Raw genomic sequence first — 23,093 nt, 5'->3', positions numbered from 1 at the left:
CATTTGACACGAGTTTGCCAACTGTTGTAACTCGTTGTGCATGTGAAACAACCCACATATCATGGGTCGAGTTCATGGTCAAACACATATATGTAGAGGCCCAAACTTAAGATCGAAGCAAGCGTATGATGGGGAAATGGCACTACCCTGATTGTTGATGTCCCTTAACTCACCCTCAATATAATTTGACACTTAATATTATGGTCTAATGATATTCATCTTTACTTGTAGCTAAAAGATCTTAGATTCAATTCTTATCAAAGGCAATTTGAACCACATCATTGCTAGCTCATTGTAAAGCTTAGCTAACTCCCCCACCCCTTAGTGTAGATACTATCATTTGTTAAAAAAAAGAAAAAAAACTATGTACAATTTTTCTCCTCATACACACTCCTCTTTAATCATATCCGTTATTTCTGTTCAATTTATTTAGGGTAGTAAGATCCACACACCCACTTTTACTTTTCACACACTCTCTCAATTTCTGACCGTCGGATCAATTTGAATTGAAGAAGACCAATGGATAAAAACTAACAAGAGTGTGCGGGAACTAAAAATATGAGTGTGAATAGCACTAATCTTTATTTAATTCAATGCAAGATTGAAACCCCAAAAAAAAAAAAGAACAATGGTATAAAGAACCCATTGACCAATATCCAACTACTCTACATTATGAAGGAAGGGAACAAGACCTTGTCAAAATATGAAACAAATTTCCTCAGCAGAAAAAGAATAAAACTAAAAGTGAAGCCAATTGATTCTCTCTGCGCGCAAAAACACATCATTTGAGAAGGGTTCTGGTTAGATGCTCCCGTGCTGTTGCCCATGCTTGTGTTATGGTCTGCATTTTAGTAGAAGGCGACGGGATTAGATTAAGATACGAGTTTGTAAAAATTTTATGCTAGTTAGATTAGCGCTGCTTTGATATCTGAAAGATTGTAAAGTTCAAGATTTGATGATCTTGGATAGCAAGGTGTCAACATATCTTCTTCTTTAAGCAATGGCATGAGTGATAATTAATTAATTTGGTTTTCAACTTAAGGCATCAAATGAGGAGCTTGTAGTACCTGCTCAGACAACGGTGCATCGGCATCCATGGTATGAGTTGCCACCTTTCCTGCAATAATGCTTGGATCTGTTTCGAGAATCATCCTGCCATATCAATTAACGGCATAAATATACAATCAAAACACTTAATTGACTGAAATACGATTGAGGATGAACCAAGCAGCACCCATTTTGAACGTCTTGGGGTGTTTCTGAACAAAATGCTCCACAAAGAGAGAAGAATATCAGGTACAGTTTATGGACATGGACTAGTGATTGTTATTATTTAGAATGAAGTGTACCACAATTAAAAGACTGTAGCAAAGGTTGCAGATATATAGATGCATACACCCACATGCACGCACACAGACGATCTACTGTCACTTTGCCGTACTCATGATTAAAAGACTGACCAACTTTGCAGATATATAGAAGCATAGATGTAGAGTGAGAGAATTTAAGAAGCATAGCATACCCTCCATCAACAATCTCATCGAAACATAAAAGTATAAGATCCAGATTCTCTAGTGCCTCACGTTTGTCAACGTTGTTCCTACAAGAAGAACATTGTAAGATTATACAGTAAAAGTATGGACAAATAATCATCAGAAAGGAAAAAGATCTAACATAAAATTTTAACGACAAAGACTACCTCAAGAGAAGGGCAACTGCATCAAAAAATCCCTGGAGAACTGTGGCTAAAATCAGTTCATTTTCATCGTCACCTCCAGTCACAAAAAAGTGAAGGTCCTGCACGAACTTATATATAACAACGTTGCTCTCAAACATCATTATCTCCGCTGCAGTTTAAAAAAAAAATAGCAAAACATGAACACTGCAACTGTGGTGATATAACATTGACTTTTACAGCACATTGATGAAGGTCTTTTTTCCTTGGACTCTTTCCATGTTTACTTCAATCATGTTTAGCTGCATACCTTCTATCCGAGCATTTGTCTTCAGAGTCTTAGTGAACACAGATTTTTCAAAAGCCAACTTTGCACCATTTGTTGGCCAATCATCTGAGAAGTACTTGACGGCCACACGCTTTCCTTCAGAGTCCAGAAGAAGAATGTTCTTCACAGAAGGGCACGAGTCCTGCATGAAATTAGAAAGTTTATTAACTGAACAGCACGTCCATTTACTTCCTACATGATGAATACTCAAACTCTTTCGAGTTCAGCCTTATGGAACGATGTAGTATCCGTCATAAGTTCTCTTCGCCTCACATCAAGCTTTAATTCATCAACCTAAATAACTAGTCGGCTTGAGGAGGCAAACCTCAAGCTAATAACAACTGTACTGTGGGATCCATACTTCACGAATCACGCATAAAAATGCAGCATACATGCCCTGTCAGAAATCTATCGGGTCAAAACGAAGTGCTAAGCACCGGTGATTCTTCTCATTCTACAATCCTTACCAAATCTATAACAACACCATTGTATCCTCGCCGCCTCGGATCTTAATTAACCACATTAATCTTCTCAAATAAGAAATTAACCACAATATTCACAAACCCAATATAACAGCATTTCCAAACACATTCCCTATTGATTCTAAATCAGGTAAAGCAACAAATCACCCATAATCTTCACATTCTATAATTACTGAAACTTTTGCTGAGTTCATAAAGATCTAAAATTGGGGAAGGCCCAGAAACGCACAGAAAGAAAAGAAAAGAAAAGAAAATGGCTAAGTGTTGAGACAATTATATTTAATTGCATAGAATTCCAGACCTTTTTTCAGAATTTTACGGATCTTGTGTAACAATTGCACACACCCAGAAACGATCCGCATCGTAAACGGGAATCCTGGAAAATCAAGACATCGGAGAGAGAGAGAGAGACAGACAGAGAGACAGACAGAGAGAGACTTACACGGTAGCTGAAGAGGCTTGCCATCGTTGATGGAGTGCGAAAAGCAGAGAGCGTTTAGCTTTACAGTTGCAGAGTTCTGTGTATACGAATTATTTTTGCCAACGTTCTGTATTTTTTTATATAAATTAACTATTGCGAAATGATTTTCATTTATCAAAATGATAAGTTACAAGAGTATCTATAAGGAAGCTAAAAAATAACAAACTAACAGACTTAAGGAAATTACAAGTGGTAATTTTCCTAACTGACTTTTGACTATTTGTTATTACTATTATGTTGAGTTACTTGAGTACTTTCTCATCACATCTCCTCAAACTAAACGGAGAAGGTTGAAGTGATAGCTTGGATCTGAGAAGAAGAAATCTTTGCCTTGGAAGGGATTTGGTATGAATGTCAGCAAGTTGATCCTGACTGCGTATAAATTGGACAGTCAGCAGCTTGGCAAGAACAAGATCCTTTATGTAATGGTAATCGATTTCCACATGCTTGGTGTGAGCATGGAAAATAGGGTTGGAAGCAAGGTTAATCGTTGAAACGTTATTACACCAAATTTGAGGAAAAGAAGGTAGCTTGAAAGCAATATCTGTGAACAGTTTGCAGATCCATGTCAATTCAGCAGGAGTATATGCCAAGGACCTATATTCAGCTTCGGTGGATGAACGAGCAACAGTGTGTTGCTTTTTGGCACTCCAACTAATGATGGATGGTCCAAGAAAGATACAAAAACCCCCAGTCGAGCGTCTATGAGCACCCCGCCCAATCAGCATTAGAATATGCTTTGAGAGTGAGAGGAGTCGAGGTTTTAGGAAACCATAGGCCATAGCCAAGTGTACCTGTAAGACAACGAAGTATTCTCTTTAGTGCTTGAAAGTGGGGTTCTTTGGGAGAATGCATAAATTGGCAGACCAAGTTAACTGCAAAGGAGAGATCTGGACGAGTCCATGTAAGATACTAAAGGCCCCAGCAATAGACCTATATTCCTCTGGATTATCCAATAAAGAACCAGTGAGATCAAGCTTAGTAGAACCAAGAGGAGTTGTGCAAGGCTTTGCTCCATCCATCTTAGTTCGTTTGAGAAGATCCAAGATGTACTTGGATTGATGAATAAAGATCCCTGTAGAAGCTTGGGTAACTTCTAAACCAAGGAAAAAATGCAAATCACCCAAATCCTTAATTGGAAATTGAACACTAAGTTGAGAGATAACATTGGTGCAAGTAGTGGAAGAAGGTCCAATGACAATAATGTCATCGACATAGTCCAAAAAATCACCAAGATAGGTTGTTGCAACACAAACAAGCTGTGATCAGGATTGTGAAGCCTTAAATCCCATAGAGAATAGAGCAGATTGCAAATTTTCAAACCAAGCCCGAGGAGCTTGTTTCAAGCCATAGAGGATTTTTGCAAATGACAAACATATGAAGATTTGTCCTAATTAATGAATCCTGGAGGCTGAGACATATATACATTTTCCTTTAAATGGCCATGTAAGAATGCATTACTGACATCCAATTGATACAGAAAACCAGTTAGATTGAACTGCAAGCATGAGAAGAAGTCGAATGGGAACTAGTTTAGCCACTGGGCTAAAGGTATCACTGTAATCAATACCTTCCTGCTGATTGTATCCCTTAGCTACTAACCAGGCTTTATAACGGTCACAACCCATCAGGGTTCCTTTTAATCCGGAAGACCCATTTGCACCCAACGAGATTGTAAGAAGGATCAGGGGGAACCAATGTCTATGTTCTTGTATTTTGCAGAGCATAAAATTCATCCCGCATTGCGGCTCTCCAATGCGAATATTTGGATGCCTGAATATATGTAGTTGGAACAAATTCAGTGTTCAAGTTGGAAGGAAAAGGATGTTTGGTAGCAGTGAATGCCTTGGGCTTAAAAATTCCAAATTTTGACCTAATTTGCATAAGATGAGTAGAGACAGGAAGGGTTGGAGGTGGAGATGTATGGATAGGAACAATATCAAGAACCGAGACAGGGGCAGTTGCAGGAATTGATGCAGGTGTAGGTGCAGAAACTAATTCAGCTGCAAATTCAGTGGTACTTGCAGATTGTGTAGGTTGAAAAACAGGTGGAGATGCAGGTGATGGTGAATGTGGAATGGTAGAGTTAAGGTTGGATGAAGAATAAAGGTTGGTAAATGATTTTCTTTTTTCAAAATGATAAGTTACAAGAGCATTTATAGGGAAGCTAAAAAATAACAAACTAACAGACTTAAGGAAATTACAAGTGGTAATTTTCCTAACTGACTTTTGACTATTTGTTATTACTATTATGTTGAGTTACTTGAGTAACTTTCTCTTCATTAACTATGTACTTCTTGGAAAGAGATCCAAATCTCTTCCTCCTAATCCACTAAGGGTTGGTTTGGTATTACTGTGCTTTGAAAAAAAAAACTGCTTTTGCTATGCTGTAAGAATAAGCTCATTTTTGCCGCTTCACGTTTTCAACTTTTTTCACCCAAAACTATGAAAATAAGCTATTTTTAAGTGTTTACTAAACACTTTTTTGAGCTCAGCTTTTGTTTATACCCACTTTTTATAAAAGCACCTCAGTACCATACCAGTACTAAGTCCAGGGATCCGGGCCATTGAAATTTGATCTAACAGCTAAAGTTATTATAACTTTTAAAGTGGGCCCCTGTTTGTAACCATTGGATCAAATTTCAACGGCCCGGATTCCCGTACTTGGTAGATTAGAAGGAAAGGATCCGAAGAGGATCCATTTCCGTACTTATTTTCATTCGGGCAATTTCGTCATTTCACTTTTAAGTTTTGGAGTGTGGATACTACGTCAAATGACATGTCATTCGGGTTGCATATACCCAAATCCATTCATGCTCAACTCGACTTTTAATCCGATTGAGCGAGTTATGATTAGGTAATACCCTCCAAAACTTGGATGATGATCCTCTTTTGATCTTTTTTATGGGGATCTTAGAGATCCTCATATTTTAACCATTCGTTGTACAATATGTGGTCAGTTTTTCGTAGATACTATTTATGTTTAATTTTGAATAAAAATTCAAAATGATTATTGACCGTACGATGTACGATGAACAGTTATGATGTGAAGATCTCTAGGATTTCCACAATTTGAATCCAGATAAAATCCAAATCCCCAAAACTCAACCTCACCTTAACTTGATCATTTACTGGTAGGGTGGAACACTTGGAACCAAAATCCTAAAGCGTAACAGGAAATAAATTGGACTGCACTGAACAATTCAATTTTTGTGGTTTTAAAACAGTATTGGTTTGAAACAGAAGAACGATTTGGTTTCAGTAATGAACATCTGAAACCGTACCAAAATCCAATCGCACCACAAAAAATAGCCTAGATTCCACATTAAAAAGATCACAAACCTTACATTAGTTAGCATTCTTCAAGCCGTCAATCTGTTGTGCCTATTTTGATTAAAAATTGAATATTGGCTGCAATTTTGAATCGTACTGATTTAAAACGCATATCAATGCTTGCTAGCTGCCCTCCGAAGAGACTGCAACCTGGTGGTTTTTACAAACTAAATACCGGTAGTGCTCTTGACGAGACTGCAAAAATGCGAGGTGTGGAAGCAGGGATTCATTATGAGAAAGGGAACTAATGGGGGCTATGGCTAAAGACCGTAGCTGCCATTCATGAAGCTAGTCATTTTGTTTGCAAATGATATAAACCAAAACCAAAACCGTTCAAAATCAAATCGAACTAAAACTAAATGGTTTAGTTCCATTCCAATTTTAGCTTCAAAACTGTATCGAACCGAACTGAAAAAAATTTCAGCTTCGATTTCAGTTTTACCCTAAACCGCACCGAATCAACCATACCCACCCCTATTTATTGGATTGAGAACTTGTACCCAATTGAATCCGGGTGAACTTGCAACAACCTAAAGCCTAATTCAAAAGTGCCTAAAGGGCCTTGCTTAAGTACCATAGTTCTTTTGAGCATATTATTGATTTGGAGTTTGAGGCATAACGTAACCCAAACTCAAACTCATATTGTAAACGTTAGGTTAGGGTTGAATAGGAACTCAAGTTACACCCCTAAATTTACGCATCTCAAATAGTTATTATTATTTTTTGGCTTGCTATCACTAGTAGTCTAATTATGCACATCAATGGTACCCTTAACCTCAATTTTGTCCAACTGTTTAATCAAATGTAAATCATATCACTAGTTGTCTAATTATGCACATCAATGCTACCCCTACCGTCAAATTTGTCCAACTTTTTCATCAACTGAAAATCATGGTAGGTGACTAAACTTTTAAGGGTAAACTCGTCTATCACACCAAACCACCCGCTTTGAGTTTTTAAGTTGCGTTCATGACCTCGAGTGTACGAGGTGAATCAAGCTCCCTATGCATTTCAGTGTTTAGTAATAATGAGAGATAGAGAATCAAACTCAGCACCTCGAGTGTAAGAGGTGAATACCCTTAAAGAGTTATGGTAAAAACTCATTACGTCTCGCATTGTACTATTATAATTAGAAAGAAGCAAAGATCAATGCACGTTAAAATTGATATTTGTACAATGGATGAATAGGATGAATTGAGTTGAGTAGATAGGATTGGGATTTGTGTTCAAGCCTTCAAGGGGTGTAATAAGTTGGGCCACACTTGCATTTCCAACCCACAGGCTCGTAGTTTGCATACTGCACCCTCACATGGGAGGTTTGCATTTTGGAAGTGGGCACTTGAATGGCTTCACATGGAGTGCACCGATAACACTTATGGTCACAGCTTGGAGGGCTTGACCCTATTTTGCTGATTTCTCTGTAGTTTGCTATTGCATTCATCTTTCCCACTCCTCCATGGATGCTCTTTGAACCCTTTAAACACAAGAAAATTTCAATAAAATTGCACTGAGGAGGGGGAGAGAGAGAGAGAGAGAGAGAGAGAGAGAGAGAAACCTCTTGTAGGGTAGCTTGCAAAGACTCTGGGCTTTTGCCTGTGCCCGTCAAGCATTAACAGAAGTTAGAAGAGAAACTAATGAGCTAAACCAAATACTGTCAAGCCACAGTGTGCCATCTCTGCACCCGGGTTCGAATTCCCCTCTCCGTAATTAGAATAGTTTACAATATAACATGTAAGATAAAAACATCCTGACATGAAAGAGGAAGAAGAAAAGGGGTTGATATGCGATGAAAATCTAAAAGAAAAACTCCATAAAAACTAAGGGCAGCAAGGAAAAAAAAGATCAATATCACAGAAAAAAACATATATAAATCCAAATTCAAACTTTCTACTTGAATAAGTTGCGAGAAAAAACACACATTTTTTATTGTAATGATTGAAAAGGACATCTTGAAGTTGAAAGGAGGGAAGTGAGTAACCTGTTTGATGAACACCAAGACCTGCATTTGGAGGAAAAGGCCTGCTTGCTGCAGAAACCCAACTCAATACTTGCAGAGCTATCACAAACCAATAAACTTTCCTCATTGCTTCAACCCACATATGATTACTGTGATTATGGTGAGTATGATTAGAGGAGAGAGAGAGAGAGAGAGAGAGAGAGAGAGAGAGAGAGAGAGAGAGATTTGAAATCAGTCACAACTCACAGCACAAGATGTACATGCACAAACTGATGGGAGATGTGTATTTTATATATATATATATATATATGTATAAATGTATATATAGGTGAAGAAAAAGCCTAGAGTACAAAAATCCAAATCCCCAGAAGCTCTGAAATTTTCTTGGTTTTCTCTCTATCTTGCATTGGTAGAGAGAAAATTTTGCTTCACAAGCAACTGATTCTGGGGTTTCTTGTCAAACTGTGAAAAGCTCTAAAAAGTATCCACCTTCATTTGAAAACTCATTTCAAAACCCTTATGACCAAAGGAAGATACTGATATGCTCTCTCTCTCTCTCTCTCTCTCTCTCTCTCTCTCGAAATATCCCTGTTTCTCTCTCTGAAATCAACCCAACAGAGTATTACTAAATGAGCGGGTCCCTATGCCCAAAATAACAGCTCCTCCTTTGGGGTCTGGAATACAGCTCTGTTAGCTGCCTAGCTTCCACACCTACTTTTCTATAATCTGATATTATTTGCGTTGCTTCAAATGAGTTAGTTAATACATTTATTTGGGTCAACTTCTTTTTTTTTTTTTTGGCAGGTTGGTAAGTGGGGAACACCCAGGCTTTGTGTACCTCCATCCAATCTGGACCCTCCATGTGGACCTGCACCAGTGTGGCATTTAATATTTTGGATGGCCTTGATTGTCTTCAAGCCACTTTCAGAATCCCAGATGATCACATTTACACGTTATCAACATTATTTTTGCTTTCTTTGTATTTGACAAACACATCCTCTCGTCTCTCTCTTGCATTCTCTTGCACACCTATTTACTCTTGCTTCGTAATTCTTTTTTATTTCTTCGATTTAAAGGTTAAAAATAAATTTCAACATAAAAAAAAAGGCAACAGGAGTGTGTAAAGGCGGAAAACAGTTTGTAAAAAATCAATTCACAATGAGAATTGTTAGATTTAATTGTTCATTTACGTTATTAATAACTAATTATATGTCAGTTTCATAACATATTCTGTATACATCAATGGTTAAAAATCATTTGCACAGATAACGGCGGAACGGTAGTGTTATTCAAACATAGAATTTGTTTACTAAATATAATTTCTTGAGGTTTGTGCTGTGAAAGCAAGTCCTATAAGCAAAAGCTCGATAGTTCAGTCTCTCTCTCTCTCTCTCTCTCTCTCTCTCTCTCTCTCTCTCTCTATAGCTGCTTTTCTCCGTACTAGTAGCAAATTTGAGTAAGAGTTTGCTGCAAATATTTTGCCTAAAAATGGGATTATTCGATCAGCACTAACGTCATAAAAAGGAAGACTGTATAGCAACAGCACAACACAACCCAATATCAAAAGGGATGCGATATCCACACATCCCATTTTACTTCTCACATACTTTTTTAATTTTCGACCGTCGGATAGGATAAATTAAAAAAGATCAACGGACAGAAATTAACAAGGAATGTGTGAGAAGTAATTTGGAGTATGTGGATAACACACTCTATGTCAAAATCATCCCTACATACAAACATGTAGATATATGCTAGTAAGTTCATGCTCCTAGGAATTTCTCCTTAGTAGTCAATGTCGAGGTTATCTATTATGTGCCAGCTTATAGCATGTATCGGGAAATATAGCAGTTGGATCCTTACCATTGAATCATACTGTTAAGGATTCAATTGCCATAGATCATAGTTCATATTATGAGCCGTTCCATATTAGAATTTTCGGTCTATGTGTTGAGTGTTACCCTAAGCCCCTCTCTTTCTTCCACCTGAAACTACAACTAAGAGTGCGGAAGAAGGTATTGATTCATTTATTGCTATGAGGAAAGGTCAATATGTGCTATTATATGATGGTCATTCCAGACCTCCCACCTGATATGCTCAACAAACTTAAGATTATGATTGATGGGATTGAAGATTTAATCCAATTTTGATAAGTTTATGAAAATTGAAACTGGTTTTGCTTGGAAGTTTGAATTCGATCTGAAGAAAATCAGACGCAAATCAGATTTACACTTCCAAGCAAATCAGAAGTCTAATCAGTTTCATACATTTGTAAGGATAATTCAATTTAAGTAAATGTTGAGTAAGTTAATCTCTCAACTATGATGAAATCAAGTCATGTATTAATAGCAAAACAAGGATGCTACTAGACTACAACAAAAAATTCAACTGTTTAATCAGGATATATCCTATCTCTTTATTGCTCTCATCACATGACAGCACAAAGAGAGATGGAGAGACGGGGATATACTCTATTACACCCAAGATTTTGCCGCACAACACCCTTCCCCTTCTCCCACATACAAGACGTACGTACCAAATGGCATCAACATTTAACTATACAGTGTTTAACCAATGCAAGTGTGCAAACCTATAGCAGATTGTGATGGAACTAGAATGGTTATGGTACTATTAGCTTCTACATTTGCGGAGACTTTTACATCCAAGCGGGGATATATAACCATCTTTCTTTCTCATTTATCTCGTGATATATTCTGATTCTTCCATAAGATATTATATCGAGTTCAAATATTTGTAAAATAATATTAAGAGTATATTACTCAAAGAGTAAGCAAATGATGACCAATATTTGAGGAATCATGCAACATTTTCCTTAAAATGGCTCCATTTCATCAACCATATGAACTGCAACGCAACAAGTACAAATTAAAGAAACTACACAAACATTGCCGACTATAAATCCCATTTCTCCAAATGAGAGCAAATATTTTCAAGCATGCTTACAACTGAGAGGCTCAATCAATCAACCTCTCACTTGGGAGACGAATCGTTACTGGCGGATTATTTCATAGGATGAATAACTGATTCGACAACAGCTTCCACTTCTTCCTTCACCCGTTCAAACACGCTTGGCCCTTTCACTTCATCTATTGAGGTGCTCTCATCAATAGAGAACGATTCTCTCTCTGCTTAATCTCTTCTTTCTTATTTGAACGGTTACAATTTAGTCACGTAAATATTTTATATTAATTTTTTTATAAAGATAATAATACAAAAAATAATGTGAGAAGAAAAAAGAGAAGGATATGAGAATAAAAGGGAAGTGAATCGTTATCCCTCGTCAATGTCTTCACTCCTTCCATCACTTCAAAACCCTTATGACCAAAGGAAGATACTGATATGCTATCTCTCTCTCTCTCTCTCTCTCTCTCTCTAGAAATATCTCTGTTTCTCTCTCTGAAATCAACCCAGAGTAGTACTAAATGAGCGGGTCTCTAGGCCCAAAATAACGTAGAGATGGATTGTCTGTTCTTCCATTTACTTACTTTTTTTATGTTTTTTTGTTTGTGCGATCACGGTTAAGTTATATCAATATTTTATATTTTTATTATTTTTTGTTTTATTATTTTTATAAAAAATTAATATAAAATGTTAACGTAGCTTAACCATGATCACATATCATAAAAGAACATAGAAAGAGTTGTAAAATAGAAGTGCAGAATCCACCTCCAAATAACAGCTCCTCCTTTGGGGTCTGGAAATTTCAAGAAATCTCGGCTCCTTTAGCTGCCTAGCTAGCTTCCACACCTATTTTTCATTAATCTGATATTATTTACATTACTTCAAAAGGGTATGTGAATCCAGATTTCCAGAGGGAGTGGCAGAAAGGAGAAAGGATCAGCACGGGAATTTAATGACTTACTTAATACATTTATTTGGGTCATTTTTTTTTTTTCAGGTTGGTAAGTGGGTAACACCCAGGCTTTCTGTACCTCCATCCAATCAGGACCCTCCATTGCATCAGCGTGGCATTTAAGAATTTGGTTGGCCTCGATTGTCTTCAAGCCACTTTCAGAATCCCAGATGATCACATTGACACGTTATCAACATTATTTTTGCTTTCTTTGTTTTTGACATACACATCCTCTCTTCTCTTGTTACACTCTCTTACACACTTGTTTACTTTTGTTTCATAATTCTTCGTTTCTTCAATTTAAAGTTAGAAAAAAATGTCAACTAATAAAAGAAAATAGGTGTGTGTAAAGGCAGAAAACAGTTTGTAAAAAAATCAATTCACAATGGGAATTGTTAGACTCAGACGTTACGCAAATAACCGTTAACTATACGTGAATTCTATACGATAACCTATATGCATCAACGGCCAAAAATCAATTACGCAGATAGGGGGTTGAACGCTAGTGTATTTCCAGCATAGAATTTGTTTAGTAAATATAATTTCTTGAGGTTTGTGCTGTGAAAGCAATCTATCTTTATCTGGCTGCTAGGAAGCAATAGGCACTGCTGTGCCGTACTAATAGCAAATTTGAGCAAGAATTTGCTGCAAATATTTGGCCTAAATGGGATTATTCGGTCAGCAGCAACGTCATAAAAAGAAAGACTGCTATAGCAACAGCACAGCACAACCCAATGTCCAAAGCATCCCTACGTACAGGTGCACATATATGCTAGTAAGTTCATGTTCCTAGGGATTTCTCCTTAGTAGTCAATGTGGAGGTTATTTATAATGGACCGGCTTATAGCATAGATCGAGATATATGGCAGTTGGATCCTTAGCCATTGAGTTATAGCGATAAGGATCAAATGGCCATAGATCTTAGACCATGTTACGAGTCGTTCCATACTAGATTTTTCGGTCCATGTGTCGAGTGTTACCCTAAGCCTCTCTCTTTCTCCCACCTGAAACTACAACTAGGAGTGTGGAAGAAGGCATTGACTCATTTATTGCTATGAAGAAAGGTCAATATGTGCTATTATATGATGGCCATTCCAGCCAGACCTCCCACCTGATATGCTCAGTAAACTTAAGATTAGGATTGATGGGATTGAAGATTTAATCCAATTTGATAAGTTTATGAAAATTGAAACTGGTTTTGCTTGGAAGTTTGAATCCGATCTGAAGAAAATCGGATGTAAATTCGATATAAACTTCCATGCAAATCAGATTCAGGTAAGTAAATATCTAAACTATAGTAAAATCAAGTCATGTATTAAAAGCAAAACAAGGATGCTACTAGACTACAACATGAGATTTTAACGTGTAAGTTGTAACCGGAATATATCCCACATCTTTGTTTTTCTCATCACATGACCGCACAAAGAGAGATGGAGAGATGGGGATATATTCTATTACACCCCAGATTTTGCCCCACAACACCCTTCCCCTTCTCCCACATACAAGACATACCGAATGGCATCACCATTTAACAATATAATGTTTAACCACTGCAAGTGTGCAAACCTATAGCAGATTGTGATGGAACTTAGAGTGGTCATGGTACTATTTAGCTTCTACATTTGCAGACTCTTACATCCAAGCGGGGATATATAACAATCTTTCTATCTCACTTATCGCGTGACTGTTTTGATTGTTCCATAAGATAATATATCGAGTTCAAATATCTATAAAATAATATTAAGAGTATATTACTCAAAAAGTAAGCAGATGATGAGCAATATTTGAGGAATCATGCAACAGTTTCCTTAAAATGGCTCCATTTCATCAACCACATGAACTGCAACGCAACAAGTACAAATTAAAGAAACTACGCAAACATTGCCGACTATAAATCCCATTTCTCCAAATGAGAGCAAATATTTTCAAGCATGCTTACAACTGAGAGGCTCAATCAACCAACGTCTCACTTGGGAGACGAATCACGACTGGCGGATTATTTCGTAGGATGAATAACTGCCTCGACAACGGCTTCCACTTCTTCCTTCACCCGTTCAAACACGCTTGGCCCTTTCACTTCATCTATGGAGGTGCTCTCATCAATTTCATCACTCCTTCCGTGCGTTTCTTTGTCATGCTTTGGTGATTTATCACCATGATGTCCTGATGATTTCTCTGCCATGCCAAAATACATAAATAGATGCATAAATTTATAATTTAAAATCGAGACTTGGCTAATAGAAGTATCATTTCTACATGTTCTTCAATAAATAACAGACGTTGGTGTAACCACAATGATTAAAGTGAATGGGATACAGGATGGTACACATACGTCATTTTACAAATGGTGGACTATGTGTTAAAGGGTTAAAAACTTAAATATTAAAATTTTACACCATTTATATAAAAACACTGGTGTACCACTCATGTTCCGATCATAAAGAAAAAATTTCTCGCACTCGAGCTCGAATTCTTCTCTGCGCAATTTACATCGGCTTAACAAATACCACCACCTCATAAAACTATCAACTTTACCTAAAACCCATCACCAAGATCAAATTTTTACTGTAATTATCATTGGAAAAGAATTCAATTCAACAATATCAACTCTACAGAAACCCAGAAATCAAATGAAAAAAAATATGTAATTGCTAAAAGTGGACAATGATTTGATATTAGATATGGGGAATTCTGAAAAAACAAAGGAAATGGAAGTACCTGAGAGAGAGTCCTTGAGCTCTGGTTTTGGTTCTGCCATTGGAGTTCCTCTGAGAATTTTTGTGGGTCTCAATTTCTTGATTTATTTTGATATTTGGTTAATTTCTACATTTGCACAAGAGGCGGTGTCTGCATCTTGGCCGTTAAATTTAGGGCCGACATATAGTGGGGCCGTGTGATGATTTTCGACGGTGGTGATGCAACTGCACGGAGAACTAGGATGGGACGTGCAAAAACGTGATCTTATTGGAGAGGGATTGTCTGGTATCCCATTTCTATATTTTTTTCATGCCAATACGTGGTTACGATTAAGTCACGTCAATATTTTATATTAATTTTTTATAAAAATAATAAAATAAAAAATAATACGAATATAAAATATTAACATGATTTAACCATGATCACACAAGTAAAAAAACATGAAGAGAGTATGAAAATAAAAAAACAAACAATCCACCTCTGATCTTATTTTCTTGGTCCATGCAGAAGGCGTGATCATAGCTTATGATCTGAGCCATTTTGTTGTTGGATTTGGAACTCGAGGCCTTGGATTTACTGTTGGCCCATGACTACCCATATGCCGATAGTGAGCCCAATGAAGCTTAAGTCCCAAATTTCTACGGTCCTTTTCTTTTTCCTACTTTGCACTCATTTTAGTAGGGGTGGTTTGGGTTGGGTCAAAACCGAAACCAAACCGACCTAGTCGATTGAACCAAAATTGCAAATCGACATAGATCAAGTCGGGGATAAAACTGATCATGTCGGTTAATCAACAATTACGAGTTGGTTTGGGTTAGTTTTTAGTTTGTGGATGAAGCGGAGTGGGAGAGAGAGCTATCATATGGAGAGATTCATGATGGTGGTGGAGGAAGGAAGGATGGCGGCCACGGTTTTGGGTTAGTTTTTAGTTTGTGGATGAAGCGGAGTGGGAGAGAGAGCTATCATATGGAGAGATTCATGATGGTGGTGGAGGAAGGAAGGATGGCGGCCACGGTTGGGAGGCTGTTGTGCTAGGTTTGAGAACTAAGTCTGAAAGTGAGAGAAAAGAGGCCACAAGAACAAACAACTAAAAAGTGATATCCATTAAACACCCAAAATGGGGCCACAAAAAGAAACAGCTAAAAAGGCAAGAAAGGTAAAGAAAAGGTGATATCGATGCAAACTATGCAACAGAAAAGTCATCCTAGGCATACAGACAAAACACCACCGTCACCACTAAGGTTTCTATTATGATTAAAACAAATCAAAGCAAACACACAGGTCGATTCGGTTAACCGATGTCCAAGAATTATAGGAACCACTCGTCAAACTGACTTTAGTCGATGTGGTTCGGTTTACTCACTGCAAGAAAAAAAACCAAACCAAACCTTCAATGCAATTTGGTTGGTTTAGTCGGTTTTTTTTTTAATTAATTGCCTAGCCCTACATTTTAGGGCTCATTTACTCATAAGTAATGAGGAAATAAGGAATCAGATAATTTTAGAATCAGAAAAAGTAAGGAAAGAGAATTGGATTAAAAACCTCCCCCTAGTTAATCAAATGTTAATCCAATTCTTGAATTGGTTATTCCATTACGGATTTTAGTTAATCTCATTACGAATTACATACAAGTAAACGCAATTGAAGTCATGAAGAGAACCTATTTCGTTTCTTTTCATTCCCATTACTGATAAGTAAACAAGCTCCTACTATGTTCGCCTATTAATTCTTCTTTGACTTGTTAAGAGTTGTTACAAATTCACTCAATCATACTATAAAACACATTGACGAATAACTTATACTTTAAGGTCTAATATTAATACATTCATTTCATATAAATATGTTATATGAGTGAATTACAAAAGAAAACTTATAAGTCGCGCTGAAAATTTTGGGATGCGAAAAGAAAAGTTTAAACAGGAAATGGTCAAGTAAAACTTTCGGTATAGAAATTCCAATGAACAATACTATATAACTTTGAACTAGAATTTGTGTGGGAGATGATGAGAAACTGGATTAGGATTAGAATTAAGATTCCGTAGGTCAAGCTTCAAAGCTTCTAGTGTAATTTAAATTATAAAAATGAAATTTCCAGTAAATCTTTGCGGAAATTACAATAGACTAGGTCAACAGATTGATAAAGTGTGAGATCATTTCCCAAATGTTTGTCAGAGGTAGTGAGGGCAGTTGCAAAACGTGTTGAAAGGTTTCCAGTTTCCATGTTTTATAACCTTAATCACTTTTCAACAACGACATAGAAATTTGCTGAAGGCTATGTTAGTAGGGTTCAAGGAAACTGTGTAATTAATCATTTGTCTGGTGGCAAGTGTCCATTTACCATAATGGTGGAAATGAGTGTTACCCTTACACCACGGCGTGGGTATGAACTCCATCGGCTTGTGAATAAATATGACAAATCTATCATTTGACAAAAAAAAAAAAAAAAATCATTTGTCTGGTGAAAAATATGAAGGAGAAAAGGAATTAAGATTTGGCTCCTGGGTTTATTTTTATATATGATATCCCATAATTTTCTAAATTTCAAAGGAAACTACAATTAGATAAGTTGTGTCTTTTATAATTTGTAGAAAGTTTCTCTTTGTTTTCTTGGACTTTGGATTAACGTTTTGCTCTTTATCTTGTATTAAAAGCAATGACGTGACTGACTACATTCTTGACTAGTACGCTAGGGTTATTTCTTTGCATAATTGCCTGGCTTTCCCTTTCACACACGGATACACATAAAATTTTCGTAACATTTCGTTGCAATGAAAGAAAACCTACCTGGTAAATGTCTTAGTAAATACTAACCCGTGAGTGATTAAGCACTCTCTCTTATATAGTTATATATATGTAACCTTTTAACCCTTCAAGTTTAAACCTCTCTTGGTGTTTTCTCTTTCGATTCAAGCAACTGTTTAACGGGGCCAATTAAATTTCGAACACTGCTGTATTTTCTGGAATCAATTTATAAGACCAGTGAACATGATTTTTGGTTTGACAGAAATTATACAAATGGGCTCCCAGGCATCCACCAATTTGAATTCCAAGAGGACGGCAACGCCTCGAACAATTAGCTTCAAGAAAACTGATTTAAGCAAAACTGGAATATCTGATGGGATGGAAAAAGTGCTTTTTGAAGAATCTATAAGCAGCAAGAAAAGGAAACTAGGTGATCAGCTAAATATTGGGACAAATGTTTCAAGGAAAACTGCACAGGGAAAAACTGAAATTTTCATTGAAAAGTTAAAGCCAGAAGATTGGGTTTCTCCGCGGTCTCCAATTGAGCTTGATGCAGCTGCAATCAAGGTGCAGAAAGTTTACAAGAGTTACAGGACTAGACGAAACCTTGCAGATTGCGTTGTTGTTGTTGGGGAGCTATGGTTTGTGCAGTTTCATGTCCAATTTTATTGCATAATGCGTAAAAATATATTTGTGCTTATTCGATCTTCTTTTAATTGTTATAGGTGGCAGGCATTGGACTTTGCTGCTCTTAGGCGGAGCTCCGTGTCGTTTTTTGAATCTATTAAATCAGAAACTGCAGTTTCAAGATGGGCAAGGGCTAGGACTAGGGCTGCCAAGGTGATCTCTTCTATACATTTCGCTTGCAGTGAAAATTACTGAGCTTTTAGAAAATTTTAAACGTTAGCATTTTGAATATTATTCATTTAATATTAAATATAATATTCTTATATTATACGATCTTGTAAGAATGCTATGTTAAATTGTTAATATGTTATACACATTATGTTTGATGAAGAAGCATATATGGTTGATCAATGTACGTAGGTTGGGAAGGGTTTGTCAGCGGACGAGAAGACTCCGAAATTAGCTCTAATACATTGGCTTGAGGCTGTAAGCTCATATTAAGATTAATTTTACCGAGTATTTAGCTAATTTTTTTTTCGATTTTAACACTGTTAAATTAAGTGTACAAATGAATTGAGTCAAGTTGACAACATTAGGAATTCCTATTTTTTTTCTTAGTAAGGTTTCACATGCAGTACCAAAAATTATAAAAATGAAGGATCCTTACCTTCTGCTTGTGTCGTACAGATTGATCCTCGCCATCGGTATGGACAAAATCTGCACTTGTACTATGATGTCTGGTTTAATAGTGGGAGCTTTCAGCCTTTCTTCTACTGGTGAAATTCCTCCAGAACCCAAGTTTTCTTATTTTTTAACATTTTTTAGGATTATTTTGCAATTTTTGATGCTCTGTCCGTAACGAAGGTTGGATGTTGGTGATGGCAAAGAAGTAAACGTTGACAAGTGCCCAAGAACTGATCTGCAGTCTCAATGCATCAAATACCTTGGACCAGTGAGCATCAATACATTTAATCACTCTTCCCAGATACTGGGAACATGTGTCACATTGCCTAGTCTTTTATATGCCATCAATTTAAAAAATGCAATTAACGCCGATATGACATAAAAAAGTGGCGATATCATTGCCTGCCAACAAAACTTATTAATGTATCGATATATTTTTGACAATATCCATACATGCCTAAAGAACAACCTTCCTGCATAAAGATCTCCATAGCAGGCCATCTGATTATATTTAACTTTCAATTTTTTTTTTCTAAATTGATCTTGATTAATGATGTTTGTTTTCTCCGTATATTGCTCTCACAGAAAGAGAGGGATGCTTATGAAGTGATTGTGGAGAGTGGGAAGCTTGTGTACAGACAAAGTGGGAAACTTGTGAATACTCGTGAGGGTTCTAAGTGGATCTTTGTCCTCAGCACATCAAGGAATATGTATGTTGGGGAGAAGAAGAAAGGCTTTTTCCAGCACTCTACTTTTCTTGCTGGAGGGGCCACCATTGCAGCAGGGAGAATTGTAGCCTCTAATGGGTTTCCTGAGGTTAATTACTTGCTTAATTGCTAATGAACTATTTCCTTAAACACACAATATATATAACATTACAAATTACATAATTATTTTTTTCCTCATAATTTATGAACCTTAATTTGATCTTCATAATGTTCAGGCTGTATGGCCTTACAGCGGTCATTACTGCCCGACAAAAGAGAATTTTATGGAATTCATCAGCTTTTTAGAGGAGCATCAGGTGGACTTGGCTGATGTCAAAGTAAATTATTCTTAAGCCTGAACCCTGATCTCATATCATATGTATCGCATATAGAGGCCTAAACTTGGTGTTTAAGCTGCTAATTAAGAGGGAATTTTCGTACTACTCTCATTAAGCGTATTTCTTTTTCTAATTGTTCTATGCAGACATACCCTATCGATGACGATGTTCCACCATCATATGCTACCAAGAATGATCACGTGAAGTCAAAGTCTATATCAAGCACCCTTGAAGATATCCCCATCTGCTAATGTGTTTTACATTATTAGTGTATGTACTCAAATGTTTTACATGTATATAATAATTAATCTACTTAGCTAGACATAATTAAGTTAGCTAAGTTCCTATATATATTTGACATGTAATCTGTGTATCTCACATATTCCACTATCGTATTACCACCCTAAGCCTAAAGCCTATAGATTATAGTTTTCCCTTTTGACATTAAATTCAATCGAATATAAATAATTCATCTCTTTCTGTAATTGTTATTCTGACCCTGGATCATAAGTCATATCATTACAGAAATTTGATTAATCCCCATGGATTCGGGTGTGGCTATTGATGCCAGTAGCCACTGAGGATAGACCACGGATTGACATGCGCAAACCTTAAAGCACACTATCTCGAACTCACACGTAAATTTGAGAGAGACACCTCAAAGATTGTGGGTTAAATTAATACACACACACACACACACACACAAAAGGTACAACGTAGATATATTGACGCACCATGATATGTGAAAACAACAACTCTTAAATACGCACTTTGAAATTCACAAGCACTAACCCTAAAAGACGCACTTTGGAACAAGTAAAGTTGGGAGAAACTTCAAAGTTGTTGACTAATGTGATATGTAATATTTGGTAAAATGATAAAATGCTTATATATTGTTGAAGCATCATGATATGTGAAAAGATACGCTTGTTAACACAATATAAAAAGTAAAGTTGAGAGAAACTTCAAAATTTTATTTAATAATATGAAAATAACATGAAAAGAAAATTTAAAGCCACTTTATAACAAAAAAAATCTACTAGAATTAACTGAAAGGAATATTACATTATAACATAAATGGGAATTGGCTCCTCTTCGAGGCAAATCCTTAGGATCCTCCTAAGCCAATAACATGGATTATTAGATTTTGATTCAACGGTTACAAATAGGGGGATCTCTATAAAGTTATAATAATTGTAGCTATTAAATTAAAATCCAACGGTCCGTATTAATGAATCAGGAAGATTCCGAGGTTTTACCTCTCGGAGAGGATCCAATTCCACATAAATATACTGTAATTAACTGAAAGCTGGAAAAGTATCAATATTTTATTACAACAGAATATCCAGGAAGGGCCACACCCAAGTGGTCATCAGACCCTCTACAACAATGCATGCATAAGTTCAGAGCATAAGTAAAGTAGTGCAACGAAAGCGTAAGTGCTAAATATATATCATCCATTCAAATCTCCATACGTTTTCGGAAGAGATGTAGAGCTGTCAAATAATTCCTCGATGTTGACGTACTCACTGCTATAAGGTTTTGCAGGGGCGTAAAATAGAAACATGGGAGTGGACAAAAAGAAAGATTTCTAAAACCCTTTTTTCTTTATGATAATAACTCACACTTCTTTGTAAAGCCCCATTTATGTAAAACCATACTAGTATGTATATACATAATCCAATAAAATCATCATATTTGCTCAAAGTCTCATAAATCAACATGAATAATCTCAAAATTCGTCAAACCCAACTAGACAAGAAGGGAATCCAAGAGGAGTACTTGTCAAATGGGAAGACACCTTGGTGTTCCGACCTTCAACTAATCTTGTGGTAGTTAATTAATTTCTATAAAAGCATGGTTACAAAGATCCAGAGTAGTAAAGCCTATATATGCCCATACTCCATCGAAGGTGGTCGGCCAGCTACGTAGGTATATGTACAGTTTTTGCTTGTTGTCTTTGCACTTTTCTGGCTTCAAATCAAGGCCTGCCTAATACATGGGGCAAAGTCATGTACACGCAGTTTTCTTGCATGAACTAAGAAACCCATGTATTTTTCTGTATACACGAGACATTCTTTCTAATCATTAAACCTATTACAGGCTTCCACATAAACTAATTTTAGACACCTACTCAGCATGTTTAGGGTGCTTATCCAAATTGAATTGGTTCAAAACTAACTAATTTGGTTGTAGTAGTTCTAGTAACAAAGATCCTAAGGTACCGTTTGGTACGTGGGACGGGACGGAACAGAGTGGGACAAGGCGTTCCGTCCCACGTTTGGTGCGCCTAAAACAGGTGGAACGAGCTGTTTCATGGGACGAGTTTTGGATGAATTTTTGTTCCACCTCACCCCCCTGGAACGACTCGTTCCACATCCGTGGAACACAAAATTATAACCTCTCCGTCTCCTTCTTCTTCCTCCTTGTTTCCATCTGAGGGCATCTTTGCTCCTGCTCCATTCCGTTCCGTTCTGTCCTGTCCCGTCCCGTCCCGTCCCGCTGCATACCAAACAATACCTAACTGAACCATAGGATAACAACCATTTGACTAACCTAGCTATTAGTTCCACAAAATATGCGACAAAGCTAAATCAAAATTAACATCTTCAGTATCCTTGACAAGTACGTCGCAAAATCTTATGATTGACCAAACCAACACAACCCCCACCCCCCCCCCCCTCCCTCCCTCCCTCCCTCCCCCCGGGGCGCCGGCGCAAACGTTAAATTGCCCCAATATTTTTGTTCCAAATAAAGTAATTAAGCACCAAAAGTATATAGGCAAGTTTTTTTTAGTTAATTAATTAATTAATTAATTTGTTTTTTTTTTTTTAATGAACGATATTATCCACACTAAAAGGAAGAGGAGGTGGGCTTAGCCTCCCAATGGGCTAGAAATAATGTTAATGTGGTTCAAATTCGTCTTTAGCGATAATCGAACCTAAGGCCTCTTACTTACAAATAAAGAGGAATACCACAAGCCTGTAATAGACAAGAATATTGGCAACTTTGAACACTCTAAGTTTAAGAAATCAAACCCCTCGTGGGGTTGTCAAAATCCGGTCATGTTTTCCTATTTTCATTCAAAAAACCCCATTTCATGGGACCAGATTTCAAACTCTTTTTCTATTTTCTGCAATTTTTGTCCAATACGTGTTGGAAGGTACC

General features: G+C 36.8%; 2 protein-coding genes and 1 pseudogene across 3 annotated transcripts; 1 reads left to right on the top strand and 2 right to left on the bottom strand.

Moving 5' to 3' along the window:
* Positions 1 to 559: 559 nt before the first annotated feature.
* On the bottom strand, positions 560 to 3,084 carry LOC103961556 (coatomer subunit zeta-2). 2 transcript variants are annotated; one of them, XM_009374130.3, is made up of 6 exons: positions 2,928 to 3,084; positions 1,986 to 2,145; positions 1,700 to 1,847; positions 1,523 to 1,600; positions 1,068 to 1,152; positions 560 to 841 (listed from the first exon to the last, which is right to left on the bottom strand). In XM_009374130.3, exons 1-6 carry the CDS (start codon positions 2,949 to 2,951, stop codon positions 782 to 784), a joined length of 555 nt encoding a protein of 184 aa, XP_009372405.1. In that variant the 5' UTR covers positions 2,952 to 3,084; the 3' UTR covers positions 560 to 781. The 2 variants fall into 2 exon arrangements, 1 of the variants encoding a protein (XP_009372405.1); XR_007259518.1 differs by having other exon boundaries at positions 764 to 841; positions 1,068 to 1,600.
* Positions 3,085 to 7,366: 4,282 nt separating this feature from the next.
* LOC125478750 (EPIDERMAL PATTERNING FACTOR-like protein 5) lies at positions 7,367 to 8,930 on the bottom strand. Its single transcript, XM_048587266.1, has 3 exons — positions 8,278 to 8,930; positions 7,855 to 7,892; positions 7,367 to 7,773 (listed from the first exon to the last, which is right to left on the bottom strand). Exons 1-3 carry the CDS (start codon positions 8,396 to 8,398, stop codon positions 7,534 to 7,536), a joined length of 399 nt encoding a protein of 132 aa, XP_048443223.1. The 5' UTR covers positions 8,399 to 8,930; the 3' UTR covers positions 7,367 to 7,533.
* An 8,794-nt stretch (positions 8,931 to 17,724) lies between these two features.
* Positions 17,725 to 20,336, top strand: LOC103932782 (annotated as a pseudogene).
* The last annotated feature ends 2,757 nt before the right edge of the window (positions 20,337 to 23,093 follow it).

This window comes from the organism of the source record quoted next, unplaced genomic scaffold (genome assembly GCF_019419815.1).
Source record: "Pyrus x bretschneideri cultivar Hongxiangsu unplaced genomic scaffold, Pyrus_bretschneideri_v1 Contig26, whole genome shotgun sequence".
Lineage (NCBI taxonomy): Eukaryota > Viridiplantae > Streptophyta > Magnoliopsida > Rosales > Rosaceae > Pyrus > Pyrus x bretschneideri.
Note: the sequence above shows the minus strand (reverse complement) of the source record. Positions and strands in the feature narration are given on the sequence as shown.